This window comes from Siphateles boraxobius, unplaced genomic scaffold (assembly GCF_051911475.1).
Source record: "Siphateles boraxobius isolate OS27281-9 unplaced genomic scaffold, OSU_SipBor_1 164, whole genome shotgun sequence".
In the NCBI taxonomy this organism is placed as follows: domain Eukaryota; kingdom Metazoa; phylum Chordata; class Actinopteri; order Cypriniformes; family Leuciscidae; genus Siphateles; species Siphateles boraxobius.
Window position 1 is genome coordinate 1,575,823 of NW_027508771.1, and position 13,288 is coordinate 1,589,110.

The window sequence follows — 13,288 nt, forward strand, 5'->3', positions numbered from 1 at the left end:
CTTTCTATCTATCTTTCTTGGAAGGCAAGCGTAGTATGACCAATAAATTGCCGCCTGTTCTAGCAAAACATTACACGCAGAAGACAATATTCCTCCGCCCAGGCGAGCAACCACCAAGAAAAGGTGCTAACACCAATTCTCGCCCAGGACAACTGGAAGCTGCTAGGGACTGGAAGATGCTGGTTGATCTTGATCAACGGCTTATTTTTCCACCTGAGATTGCCACCACTAACCTACGACCAGATATTGTTTTGTGGTCTGGATCAGCACGCATTGTTTAACTGATAGAGTTAACAGTGCCATGGGAGGATGCGGTAGATGAGGCATATGAGAGGAAGAAACTGCGGTATGCTCATCTGGCCACTGAAGCAGAACAGCGAGGATGGAGAGTCCAGGTTTATCCAGTGGAAGTGGGTTGTCGTGGTTTTGTGGCACACTCTACAACCCGGTTCCTCAGAGACGACGGATTCAGTGGCCAAGAGTTGCGTCGTACAGTAAAGAACTTATCTGAAGCAGCAGAAAGGAACAGCAACTGGCTGTGGTTGAGACGGAAAGATTCTAGCTGGCTGTGTACAGGCCGCCATGCTACGGTTTCGTAGAATTCTTGAAAACTTGAAAGGTCTGTTGGTTTATTTGTATAGGTTGTATAGTATTTACAGTCATTACGTTCCTGTGTATATTGCATGAATGACGGGTGGTTGGGCAGATATGGTGTTTTGCGGTAGGTGGTATGCCATACAGAACCGTTGCCACTGAAACTGCATATTAACGCACCAGTGGGGCTCGACAGCCTTAGTCAAACGGGTTGGCGCGTATGGTTGGGTTGCGGAGAGATTGTGAGATTGTGGTTAGGTCTCAGCAGCAACTGTTGGTTTATTTGTATAGGTTGTATAGTATTTACAGTCATTACGTTCCTGTGTATATTGCGTGAATGACGGGTGGTTGGGCAGATATTGTGTTTTGTGGTAGGTGGTATGCCATACGGAACCGTTGCCACTGAAACTGCATATTAACGCACCAGTGGGGCTCGACAGCCTTAGTCAAACGGGTTGGCGCGTATGGTTGGGTTGCGGAGAGATTGTGAGATTGTGGTTAGGTCTCAGCAGCAAGAGGGAAGTAGAGGTCAGTAAGCTGGGCTGAGTTGAGTGGGGGACGGAGGGGGGTGACTCTGGGACGCCAGAGTCACTGTCGAGCCCTCTTGCGGTGTCGTGGGCTAGTCGACGAAACACTGAGGACGGAAGGTGCCCACTTGAAGACCCTAGAGATGTTCCCTACTCCGCTCAATCCAGAGGGTTGTTATGGGGGACCGCACTGTGGTTGCAGCCGTTGTGTGTGCTGACGCGCAATACACTGTATTAACACCAGACAGAAGATTCACGTCACCAGATGGAAAGAAGCGTAAATGAATGGAGAAGCATAGGTTACTGTAAAGCTACGTCTTAGTTGGTGATTATCTTGGCGAAAGCCGAGTACAAATCAGCATGAAGTTTTAACATCTACTCTCGTGTAATGGAAATCAATCCTTCTTTCTACCTAGTCTTTCTTTTTTCGACCTCATCTTTGTTTCTTTCATCCTTACTAATCTTTCTTTCTACTTCATTTCTTCTTTCTAATCTTTCTTTCTTTCTTTCTAACTAATCTTTCTTATCTTTCTTCTTTTACTAATTTCTTTTTTCTAACTAATCTTTCTTTCTTTCATTCTTTCTTTCATTCTTTCTAGCTAATCTTTCTTTCTTTCTAACTAATCATTCTTTCTTTCATTCTTTCTAACTAATCTTTCTTTTTTTCTAACTAATCTTTCTATCTATCTAACTAATCTTTCTTTTCTTTCTAACGATTCTTTCTTTCTCTCTAACTAATCCATCTATCAAACTTCAAATTACTTTAAACTTCAAACTATTTTAAACTTCATCAAACTCTCTGTTCTGGCTTTTTCAACCCAACTTAAAGTTTGTCTCATCAAACTTTTTTTTCTAGTTGTCTCTATAATTGTAATCTGCACAATAACAACAAAGTTGACACTAATGTAAATCTAATCTAATCTAAACTCCTGCTACCTGTACACAGATACCCAAATACATGTCACCTAATATCACCATTTTAAATTGTTTTGCAACCCTGTAGTTCAATTTTCCATATTTATTGTATGTCATTATGTCAGTATCAGTATTTGCTTTCTACCATGCACAAATAAAATGTCACTGAACTTTTACTGTGTAATTGTAACAATAAGCACTCAAACACACCAAAACCAACAATTACTAAAAACACGAACAAAAACTGATTTTGAACGGGCATATCTGTTATTTGCATATCTCTCGAACCGTTAGTCCGATGCATTTCAAACTTGACAGGTGTTTTGCTACTGGCACAAGTAAGTGCAGTGCCGAGTTTGACGTTGTTTGGATTAGAAATGCAAAATATATCGTTAAATATATCAGTAAAAGAAGCACACATTGGCTTTTGCCGCTCTAGTCCCTGGCCACTCTGGCTCACACTGCACACTGAGTGGCCACTCCCCAAAATAAACATTCTGACATTAGAGGGTTGTGCTTTAAAAATATCTGAATATTATATCTTATTCACGACCATCATTTGTAGTAGCCTATTCACAAACTGTTTGCTCACATGAGCTCACAAGAGCTCACATGAGGCTAAGTGATAAACTAAACAACATGAAAAAGTAAGCAAAGACAATGCAATGAAAAAAAATCAAGACACAAGGGATTCAATGTCTGTTAATCAATGAAGACAAAAACAAATCAGAGATGAATACCAAATCAATCAATATATTTGAACTTTTTCTTTTCTTTTTGACACTAACATGAAATCAATAAAAAATTGCTCAGTTAGCCGTTTGGACGTTTTAATTTATACTGTTAACATCTTTTCTTTTCTTCTTCACAGAAATATGAACAAAGATATGGATGAATAAACAGAGAGGTAACAGCAAAAAGAGAGAGAAAAAGTGAGAAGCAATACTGCTAGTAACAGTGACAGTGGATTTAAAGTGTCATTAATCTAAGTTCAGCTTGTGTGCTCAGAAGTGGGCAATGTCTATTTTCAAAGTAGTTTGAACCATATCATGATAGATCAGAACTGATATAATGAAGTGTTAAGTTAATCTACAATTATGAGAATTGAAAATGAACAAAGGTCAAAAACAGAGACTGACGGTAAGTCCTCCAGACGAGATGCTTCATGTTGGGGATTCAGCAGATCATAGCCGGCCTCATTGTAGATTTCCAGGTAAGAAATGTGGGTTGTATAGACCATACTGCTGTCCTGCAAACAGATATACAACTATTTTAATAATTACATCAAAACAGACCAATTATAAACTAAAAACTAAAATATTACTACCAGTTGGAATAACAGAATGCTTTGCGTAAATATTTGCCAGCCTTCACCATTTAAATCCATGGTTCCAGAATGACATATGCAAATTCCTACTGACCTTGCTGATATGATGATAAAGGTAAGAAAGAGTTCTAGGAATGATCCCTCTGTCATTATAATGCTCTGCACCTCCAGTGATTGTAAAGGTCTTCCCACTTCCGGTCTGGCCATAGGCAAAGATGGTGCCATTATAACCTGCCAGCACACTATCAAAAAATGCAAGGTTCTCATGACAGGTTTCTAAAAATAGCTACAAAACTTTTTAAAGCTGTGACATTCTCAGGAAACTATTGTTAACTGTAATATTTGTGTGTTATGTTTAACTATGAATATGTGTAATACAAAAGAGCTCTTTAAATAGTTTTAAATTTGCATATGTACCTATTCATCACAATTACATTTGAATCCTTTATGAAATATTTTTTTAATCAATTGTGTAATTAAAAAAATCATGTTTTTCATGTTTCAATATTTTTTCTGAAATGCTTTGGCTCATAAAGCATTTTGCGACTTTAACGTATTTATGAAAAAAAATGAACAGGAAATATTGTTGTCACAGAGAACTAGAATACTGGAGTGTAGTGTGGCCAATATTATTTGCTGGTTAAGGACATTTTTGCAGTGATTCTGAACACTGTTACATTTAAACCCCAAAACATTTTGCAAACGTCATGCTTTTTTGTTTTCAACAACAAAACAGAGTGATAATACCAGAGTTTACTACTTCCATTACTGTACTCCAACAATGTACACCCCTCATGCTTTGACCTTAAAATGATGGGATCTGAATAATCTTTGTGTTTTGGGCATGCATGCCATTATTTTTGGGTAAAATTACACAGTACTTTGGTGGAAAGATCATATGACCATGAGTCATATCTACTGTAGGGAATAGAATACCAAAAAGTAAATTTTTCCTTGGGTCAATAAGCACCAGAACCATGGGAGCAAATTACATTACAAGTTAGATTACGTACAAAACCCAGAGATGTTCCATTTACAAGGGAACTGAATGCTCCATCATGTTGTTGAAGCTATGGGAAGGCTGGTACCCATGCAACCGTACTGTAAAGATGCCTGCCAAAGAAGACTGTGAATGTTGCCCTAGGACAGACCTTGTGAGCAATAAAAGTGAATCAACCCAAAAGGACTTGTAAGCCTGAGGTTGAGTTTACAAGTTTCAAGTTTCTGGGTCAAGCACACACATTTTCACTTCACTCCCAATGCATATTTTATGACTACTATTCAGGGTTTAACGAGATAATTAAAATATGTTTTGAGCAAATTTGTGTGTAGGCATAATTTTAGGCCTAATTTCGGTTCGCTTTTCAAGCGTCAGTGGAAACTGAAGCGTGAGAAGATGGATAAACGATTGTTTGTCTGAGTATATGGCAAGTCAGTCTTTTCTGGAGCTTTTTATTTGCGTGTCTGCTATTTCACTAATGGTTTGACCTTGGAACATGAAACTTTTCACACTTTTGTTTAGTCCTGAGCAAACGGTTTACTCTTTTGTCAATGCTTTACGCAGTAACATTGATGTTTCATGTTATAGGCAAAAGTTACTATACATTATTCTTACAACCTGCATTGGAAACAGTAATATGTAAATCGTATACACACAGTACTAGTCAAAAGATTGGAAACACTACTATTTTTAATGTTTTTCAAAAAACCTCTTATGCTTATCAAGCCTGCATTTATTTATTCAAAAATACGGAAAAAAATGTAGTATTGTGAAATATTATAAAAATTTTAAATAGTGTTTATTTTATTTTAATATACTTTAAAATATAATTTATTTCTGTGATGCAAAGCTGAATTTTCATCAGCCATTACTCCAGTCTTCAGTGTCACATGATCCTTCAAAAATCATTATAATATGTTGATTTATTATCAATGTTGGAATCTTTGACTGTGATATAAGCTGTGATACTTTTTTAGGTTCTTTGGTGAATAAAAAGTTTTAAAAAAGTAAAAAAAAGAATAGCATTTATTTAAACTAGAATTTTTTTTATTTTTTTTTACAGTACAACAATATACAGTTGTGGTCAGAATTATTAGCACCCTTGGTAGATATGAACAAAGAAGGCTGTAAAAATAAATATGCATTGTTATTCCTTTTGATATTTTATTTAAAAAAAATAAAATAAAAAAAATCGAACCTTTCATAATGTGGGAAAAATCTCTTTATGAAATAAATGTTTTTCTCCAAAACACGTTGGCCACAATTATTGGCACCCCTAGAATTTTTTAATTAAGTAAATTATATCTATTTACATTTTAGCACAGGGTGACTAGGGACATGAAATTGTCCAGCCATGACTTTTTGTTTCACAGGAGTTTATACTCCTGTAAATATGATTAATTATAAATATGAAAAAAGGCCAAAATAATTCATCACAATGAGTAAAACCAAACAATATAAATCTGATGTGCAGGAAATTACTTTTTTTTACATTTATTTTTTTATTTTTATATTTTTAAACAGAAAAAGATTAAAGACAATCGGGCCTGACTCAGTATAAAACTGATTTTCAGCAGGTTCCTGTTCTGCAGAACATAAACATCTCATACACAACACAACTCCTAGACAAAACAGCAACAAATACACAAACCAAGAGAATAAGCATCAGAGGGAGGCCATGAAGCCATCTCATTGGTCACAGATACCTATCCATTAGATGGCGAGTAAATGTTATTTTAAATAGTCTTATTGGTGTTATAGTTCTGATGTGCTGTGGAGTCTCATTTCAGGCTTTAGTGAGCACATGAAAAATAGATCTCTGTCCATAGCAGTTCCTAAAAGCCGGTATAGGCAAAGGTCCATTTGTAACAGATCTCGTAGTACGCTCGAGCCTTGAGCTGAGTTTTGGAACCAACGCAGTCAATGCTGCTGAAGTGTGTCCATTTAAGATTTGATAATACAAGTTTATCCCATGGCTTATTTTATAGTTCTGAAATGTCAAGGCATTACAAAAAGATGCAATACAGTGGGTCCAGCCTGGAAGCCTGTTGTGGATCTTATAGGCTCTATTATAAGCCGTTTCTCAATGTCAAGGATACTTCCTTGGCAGGATTGATCCTTCCAAGTCATTTCCTTCAGAGTCTAGGCGAGGCTCCTCTTTAGCATTCGGAGAACACGTAAATGGAACAGGCTAGCAAAGCTACTTTGTACAACTTAACTAGTTATTTATAAAAGAAATGCCGGTGATGGCAACCAAGCTAAATGAAAGGTCCGGTTCAGTTAGCCATCAATAACGTAATTTGTATATATTTGTATAATTTGTAATATCAATACGGTAGTAATTTGTACTGGCACTTAAACGTTAAACTTTACTTATATGTACAACGGTTATAACAAATGTATGGTAACTTACATGTACAAGCATAGTGCCCCGTTATTGCTCCGACTCCGCTAACGTCTGACATCTTTTATTTTTTGAACAAGATAGCAAAGCTGGCGCATAGGATTGTGGGTGATTTGAGAGCGCGAAGGCTACACATATGCATCCTTTCCTGTGTATGGGATATTTTTCGAACGGAGGACTCAGTCCTTGGTTGAAATTCTGAGGATCCTCGACATTGGAACAGTCCTTCGACGGATGTCGATGACGTAGCATCCTCGAAATAACGGCTTCCGAGGATCCTTCCTTGACATTGAGAAACACCTATAGAGTCTTGTTACAGGTTCAAGGATCTCATTTGTTGTGAGTGACCAAACAGGTAAACAAAACGACAGAGTGGACATAATGATGGCATGAAGATATGTTTTAGAAACAGAAAGCAACAAATATGGTCTAATTTTACTATAAACAAATAACTTTTGGTTTAACTTTCTGGTTAAGATTTGGACATGGTCACGATAAGTAAGATGTGAGTCAAGAGAGACTCCCAGATACTTATACGTGGATACGATTGAAAGCTTTTGATTAAAAAAGGTGATGGGATTGGATGTAGATAGCGGTCTCCTAGATGAATAAAAATACATACCTATTTACATGAATACATGAATAAAAATACGTACTCTTGTTTGGTTTTGACTGTTGAGCTTCACAAAATAGAAAGTGGCAGAAAATAGAAAATAGCTAAAGCATTGAAAATTCCCCATTTCCAACTTCCAATCAACTAAAGATGTTACAAATCGTACCAGCTTCTATGGTCATATGAAAAATAAAATAAATAAAAAATAAATAAAGATTTTGCATTTTGCAGTAAACCCACCAGGTGGCTTTGGTGCACAAAGGGATAAAAAGGTACCCCATGCCCACGGTTATACTGCTGGATCTTTAATGTTGTTGGGCCTATTTTTTTGCTGGAGGTCCTAGACATCCTGGATTATATCAAATACCAACAGATAAAAAAATCAAAACCTGACCACTTCTGCTAGAAATCTATCCCTCAAATCTATCCATGGGCCGTGGTTGTATCTTCCATCAGGACAATGATCCAAAGCAAACATCAAAATCAACATAAAAATGGGTCACTGAGCACAAAATGAAGCTTCTGCAATAGCCATCCAAGTCCCCTGACCTAAACCCTATAGAAAATGCTGAACTGAAGAGGACAAGCAACAACATGGACCTGGGAAACTGAAGGATCTGGAGAGATTCTGTATGGAGGAATGGTCTCTGATCTCTTGTCAGTTGTTCTCCAAACTCATCAGGCTCCGAAGCGAAAGACAACTAGTGCGTGCATCTACTTCCGTATTTATACCCGCATTGGCTCATTTTAACAGTACTCGAAGATGACGGGCTCCCTAAGAGTGATCCCAATCAGTCGACACATCGACTAAGGGAACTGTTAACTGCACTTTAAGGCTGTGTGTCCACCAAAGCGTTTTTAGCCAGCTGAAAACAAGCAGTGAATATCCGCAGCACAGTTTACTTGTAACTGATTTCATAGATAATTTGTTGCATACTAAAAATTTATTTTTCATCTATTTTGTTCGGTTAGCTCTGCTGGTTGATGCCGTTGTTCAGAAAGAATGTTGTGACAGTTGGTCGGTGTGGTATTAGTTCCGCCCCTCCTCCACTGTGATTGGACGGCTGTGTAAAAAGTGACAGTGATGAGCGCAGCGTTTTACCCAAAGTTGAAAAATTTTCAACTCTCGGCGACCAGTAAAAAACGCCGAACGGTCAGCGCTTGAGCGTTAAATACACGCTCAGCGCCTCGTTATGCTCGTGGCGTTCTAAGAACGCGGCGCTCCCATTGAAAACAATTAGAATTTTACACCAAGTGCGTGAAAAAACGATTTGGTCGACACACGGCCTAAAGGTTCTTAAATATTGACATTTCAGGTAATTTTCTGTTTTTTTCCTTAAAAATACGTTTTAAAAGTCAGAGCATGTTGTTTTTCATTTCTTTTGCCAAAACAAATAACAAAAGTATGATATTTTTAATTTTTTTTATGACAAAGGCAATCTATGTACAGTTTAACTACTGTATGTACAGTTGCCCTGTAAATGCAATGAATTTCTGTAGAAAAAACAGTCTAATATTGTAAAATACATATTACTGCAGGATACTGTATTTGGTAATAACAGTACTATACTGTAAATGTTGTTTACAGTAGTAGTCCTGTAAAAATACAGTAAGTGACTGGCAAACCAGCTGCCAGTATTTTACTGTAAATTTACATCGAAAAGTTTCCTGTAAAACCTTATGACATCTTCTGTGTGGGGAGGACCAGCCTGCTGCAGCACAAACATCTTGCAAAGGTGCACCCTTAGATAGCGCCTTAAGGCTGATTTATACTTTTGCGTCAGACCTACGCCGGGGCCTCTATGCCGTAGGCAACGCGTTGGTTTTCATTTATACTTCTGCGTCGTTGTCCGCATTGACGCGTAATTACACATGCAAAGGGAGCATGTGAAACCCGAGGGAGGGGTTCTAGCAGACCAATCACAGCGCTTGCGTCCGCGTAGAATTGACTCTGTTCAGTGGTAAGGGAACAAGACATGTAACAGCTATAACAGCTTAGCTTCATTAATCATTTTCATCTCAACTCACATCCTGTCACTGTGTGGTCCACATTCAGGCCAAACAACTATCATACCTCAGAGTTCATTGTGGAATGGGTTTTAACTTAAAAGGAAGCTTAAAATTAAAGTTTATGTGCGACATCAGAGAGATTAGACCCTATGTTTACTGAGGGAAATGGAGGATGTTCTAACCTGAAATGATATCATGATTTTACAGTGCAGATGATTTCTAAATTTCTAAAGTTCTAACTTTGTAGGTCTCACTAGACAGCTGAAGTATATCCGGGCCTCTAAATGATTTTATGTCAGTATCTTAAATTGCCTCAAAAAGATAGTTTAACACTCAAGCCACACATACAAGCTTTATTGTATAGATAACAACATACATGTCAGTGATCCTTACTTTAGTCACAAGTTATTTTTACTAGATGTACATAGGTGTCCTAAAGATGTAGTTCAGTACCTTAACTACCGGCATGTTTCATCACATTTGTGTCCAAAAACTTTTTATAAATTGTTTTTGATAGTATACATATCTATTGTTTTCTCATTTAAAAACATGTTTGTGAATTGTTATGCTTTAAAAGCAATGCTTCATCAACTTTTCAGAGAATAAAAAAAAGTCAACTCACTTATCAGCAACAGGCTTTGCAATGGTCTCAAAGATTTCCTCTTGATTAGCTGTTTGGTCAAAAACCTTGTGAAACCTAAAAAATGGGAAATGTGGTAGTGGAAATGGATTGTTTAAAAATGAATAAATCAAAATTTTGTTTTTAAAGTATTTTCAAGTATGTTCACAGTAGGGGTGGATAATATATATAGCGATATAGCCACAAAATTATATCACAATATTTCAAGAATATTTGCGTGATATTTTAGTGATATTTATTATGTTAATGTAGACAATTTTTATTACATTTATCTCACCTAAATGTTTGCTCACTCATTGCATTTTTACAATAGGGCTTGATTTCAATCTTCAAATTACATTGAAAAAGTAGCAAACATTCATACAAAATAATAAAGATGCAAATAAAGAGAAATAAAGAGAAGAGTTTTTGGGTAGGTCTAACACTAGTATTCAGAAATACTACAGAAACTGAATAAAGTAATCAAATGTAAAATAACACTGATAGTCTTTTAGTCCTGAGTCCTGACTAAATTAAATACATAGGCTATTAATTCTGATTCCTTACAATTAAAGCTATCTTTTGTTTTGACGACAGACACATATGGCTGTTTACACTTTTGCTGTCACTGGTGCACGGATCCATTACTGTTTTCATATACAGTCTGTCACACTGTCACATGTGTTTTATGCTTATTTAAGATGTAACCGACTGTGTTTACGAGTATACTAACCAAGACTGGAATTTTGACACAATTTTGCGTGTTTTTTCCCCCGTTAAAGCAATATAATCCGCGAAAAATTATGGCCACCCAGCGGTGCTACAGCAGTTGTGGCGACAGGATGTGGCATCTCGTTTCCCTCTTTCAGGGAACTAATAGGAGAGGAATCTCTACCAAAACGCCAGAGCTGCTGCCCCTTCCAGCGCACTGCGTAAGCCTCCTGATCCCTCCAGCCTACTAGGCTGTCGATGGGACAGGGCTTGCACGGAGAATGTCAATCACTGCATTTCCGCATGACCCACTCAGTGAGACTATTGGATAACACTGAGAAAGCGTGCCCTTTCCACTGGAAAAGGAAGCCACATCCTACCTACAGGGAGTTATGTGGAGTTTTACTTAAACTACATATGTAATGTTTCGGGGACAGTTCCAGCCTGGGCGATGGCATCCATTATCCAATCCTCTGCTTGGAGACAGCCTTTCCCTTCTGCTGGCCTCCGAAACAGATAAAGAGCTTCATATCGGCTAGAGGGACCAGCTCGATCACGTACTTTGCGATTCGGGGGTTGGTGGGCGGGTGAACTGAATCACATAGCCGAGCCTGATGGTCTGAATTAGCCAGTGAGACGGACTGGAGAGTGCTTGCCAGGCTCGCAGAGACCGAGCAAGCGGGACCAAAGGGACACGCTGAGTACACACCACAGTGGGTGCATGACTCATCCACGAAAGCCACCTCAGCATCTTTAGTGCCCAGACACGCGAGGCAACGATCGTGACCATCCGCTGGCGCCAGGTAATGATCGCATCCAGAAACACATGTGTGGAAAATCATCTTTAAAAAGACACGCGGAACTGCTCTCTCTTGGTGCAGAAGCACACAGGGGAAAATACCGCGGCAACACTGACGTTAAAGTCAGTTGAACTCATTGAAGGTGCAGCTCTAGCCAGCTGTTATAACAGCTTTTTAGTGCTCTGAAAAAGCATTCCGTCACCAGCTGTAAGAAAAGCCTTTTAGCACTCACTGAAGGCACGCACACACACACAGATAAACGAGGGCTCGATCACCGCTGAAGTGCCGTCACACCGACACCAATAGAGAAAGCTTCTTCCTTGAAGAACTGACTCTAAAAAACACTGCTTGTAAATTCGAGACAGGAACAAATGAACAGCTCGGCTCCAAAGCGAAGAGCTGAAGATGTGATGCACCTGCTGCGAGGCGGAGCAGCTGATGCAATCATCACATGCATTATCAATGTGCATTTGCTCGTTTAGTTACACCTGAAGTAGATTGGACTCTCTAGCGTGATTCCTATTCGTCGGTTAGTCCAACGTGGCGTCGAACGTGACCAACTGAAAGGGAACTATATATGCCTAATCTGCTCTAAATCCATTTAACATGTTTTAAAACATCAGTTTTATCCAGCAATTTCTTTATTTCATTTTTTTTTTAATAAAAGTTACTCCATCCTTAAAAAAGAGATGTCTCAAGAGAAATAGGATAAATTGAGAATCTGCTTGCGATGCCTTAATTGGAGGAGGTCTTTAAGATGACTTTAACTTCCTTTGATGCTGGCACTTAAAATTGTGAACTTGAGATTTACCCTGACCAGATGACAGACCATAGCGACTCTCTGCTATACAGTGCAGTGACAACTGGAGAAATTTGCATGTTTCACAATCCTACTGTTTAACTGGTACAATAAATGGAAATGAAGTAGACTAAACTTACTGATGTTTGCAAATCATTTTAATAATTAAATAATAAAAAGAAAGTTTCAGAGAAAGAACAACTTTCATGTTTCTAAAAACTTTCATTAAGCTTGCAGGGATATTAAGATCATGTTTGTGAAATCAACACTATAATTCCTTAAAATTAAATCTCTCTCCTTCATTTTTCTACACGTCACCTGAAATTGTAGTTTTCCCTCTTATTGTTGATAAAACCATCCGCCAAGTCTCTGGGAACCACAAACTCCAAACTACTGCCCTGCTCCTCGCAGTCCACAAAGTACCCCTGCAAAGAGGATGCTTAAGCATGAGTACACATAATCTAGACTTGCTGGTGCAGACATATTTTCTGATTTATATATTCTAATCATATTGCAGACATGCTAAGATAAATTAATATATATGTATATATATATATATATATATATATATATATATATATATATATATATTCACACACACACACACACACACACACACACACACACACACACACACACACACACACACACACACACACACACACACACACACACACACACACACACACACACACACACATTACTCCCAACAGCCATAGCCTACAGAAGTAAATAAAAGACAATCTGGTTTCAATCACATCGATATTGAGACTTAAGAACAGAGTAGCATGAACACAAACCCTCAATATCTAATTCTATAATATATAATTTGTAGGTGTAACGCCGAGCGCTCTCAGAGATGAGTGATAGGAGAACTTTAATAAAATAATAACAACCAAAATAAACACGAGTAAAACCAGGGGCCTGTACCATGATGGTAGTTGAACAAACTCAGGGTTGCAGGATTAG

At 37.9% G+C, this 13,288-nt stretch overlaps 1 protein-coding gene and 1 long non-coding RNA gene across 2 annotated transcripts in view; both read right to left on the reverse strand.

Moving 5' to 3' along the window:
• The window catches only part of LOC143740074 (uncharacterized), a 503,207-nt gene that overhangs the window by 340,040 nt on the left and 149,879 nt on the right, over nucleotides 1–13,288 (reverse strand). The gene's annotated exons all lie outside the window — the stretch shown is intronic.
• The window catches only part of LOC143740069 (kinesin-like protein KIF6), a 204,534-nt gene that overhangs the window by 179,075 nt on the left and 12,171 nt on the right, over nucleotides 1–13,288 (reverse strand). Inside the window, exons 2-5 of the mRNA XM_077232147.1 lie at nucleotides 12,638–12,744; nucleotides 10,013–10,087; nucleotides 3,458–3,605; nucleotides 3,176–3,285 (exon numbers count right to left, since the gene is read on the reverse strand). Of these exons, the coding sequence (XP_077088262.1) occupies nucleotides 3,176–3,285; nucleotides 3,458–3,605; nucleotides 10,013–10,087; nucleotides 12,638–12,744 (440 nt within the window). The remainder of the gene's footprint in view (nucleotides 1–3,175; nucleotides 3,286–3,457; nucleotides 3,606–10,012; nucleotides 10,088–12,637; nucleotides 12,745–13,288) is intronic.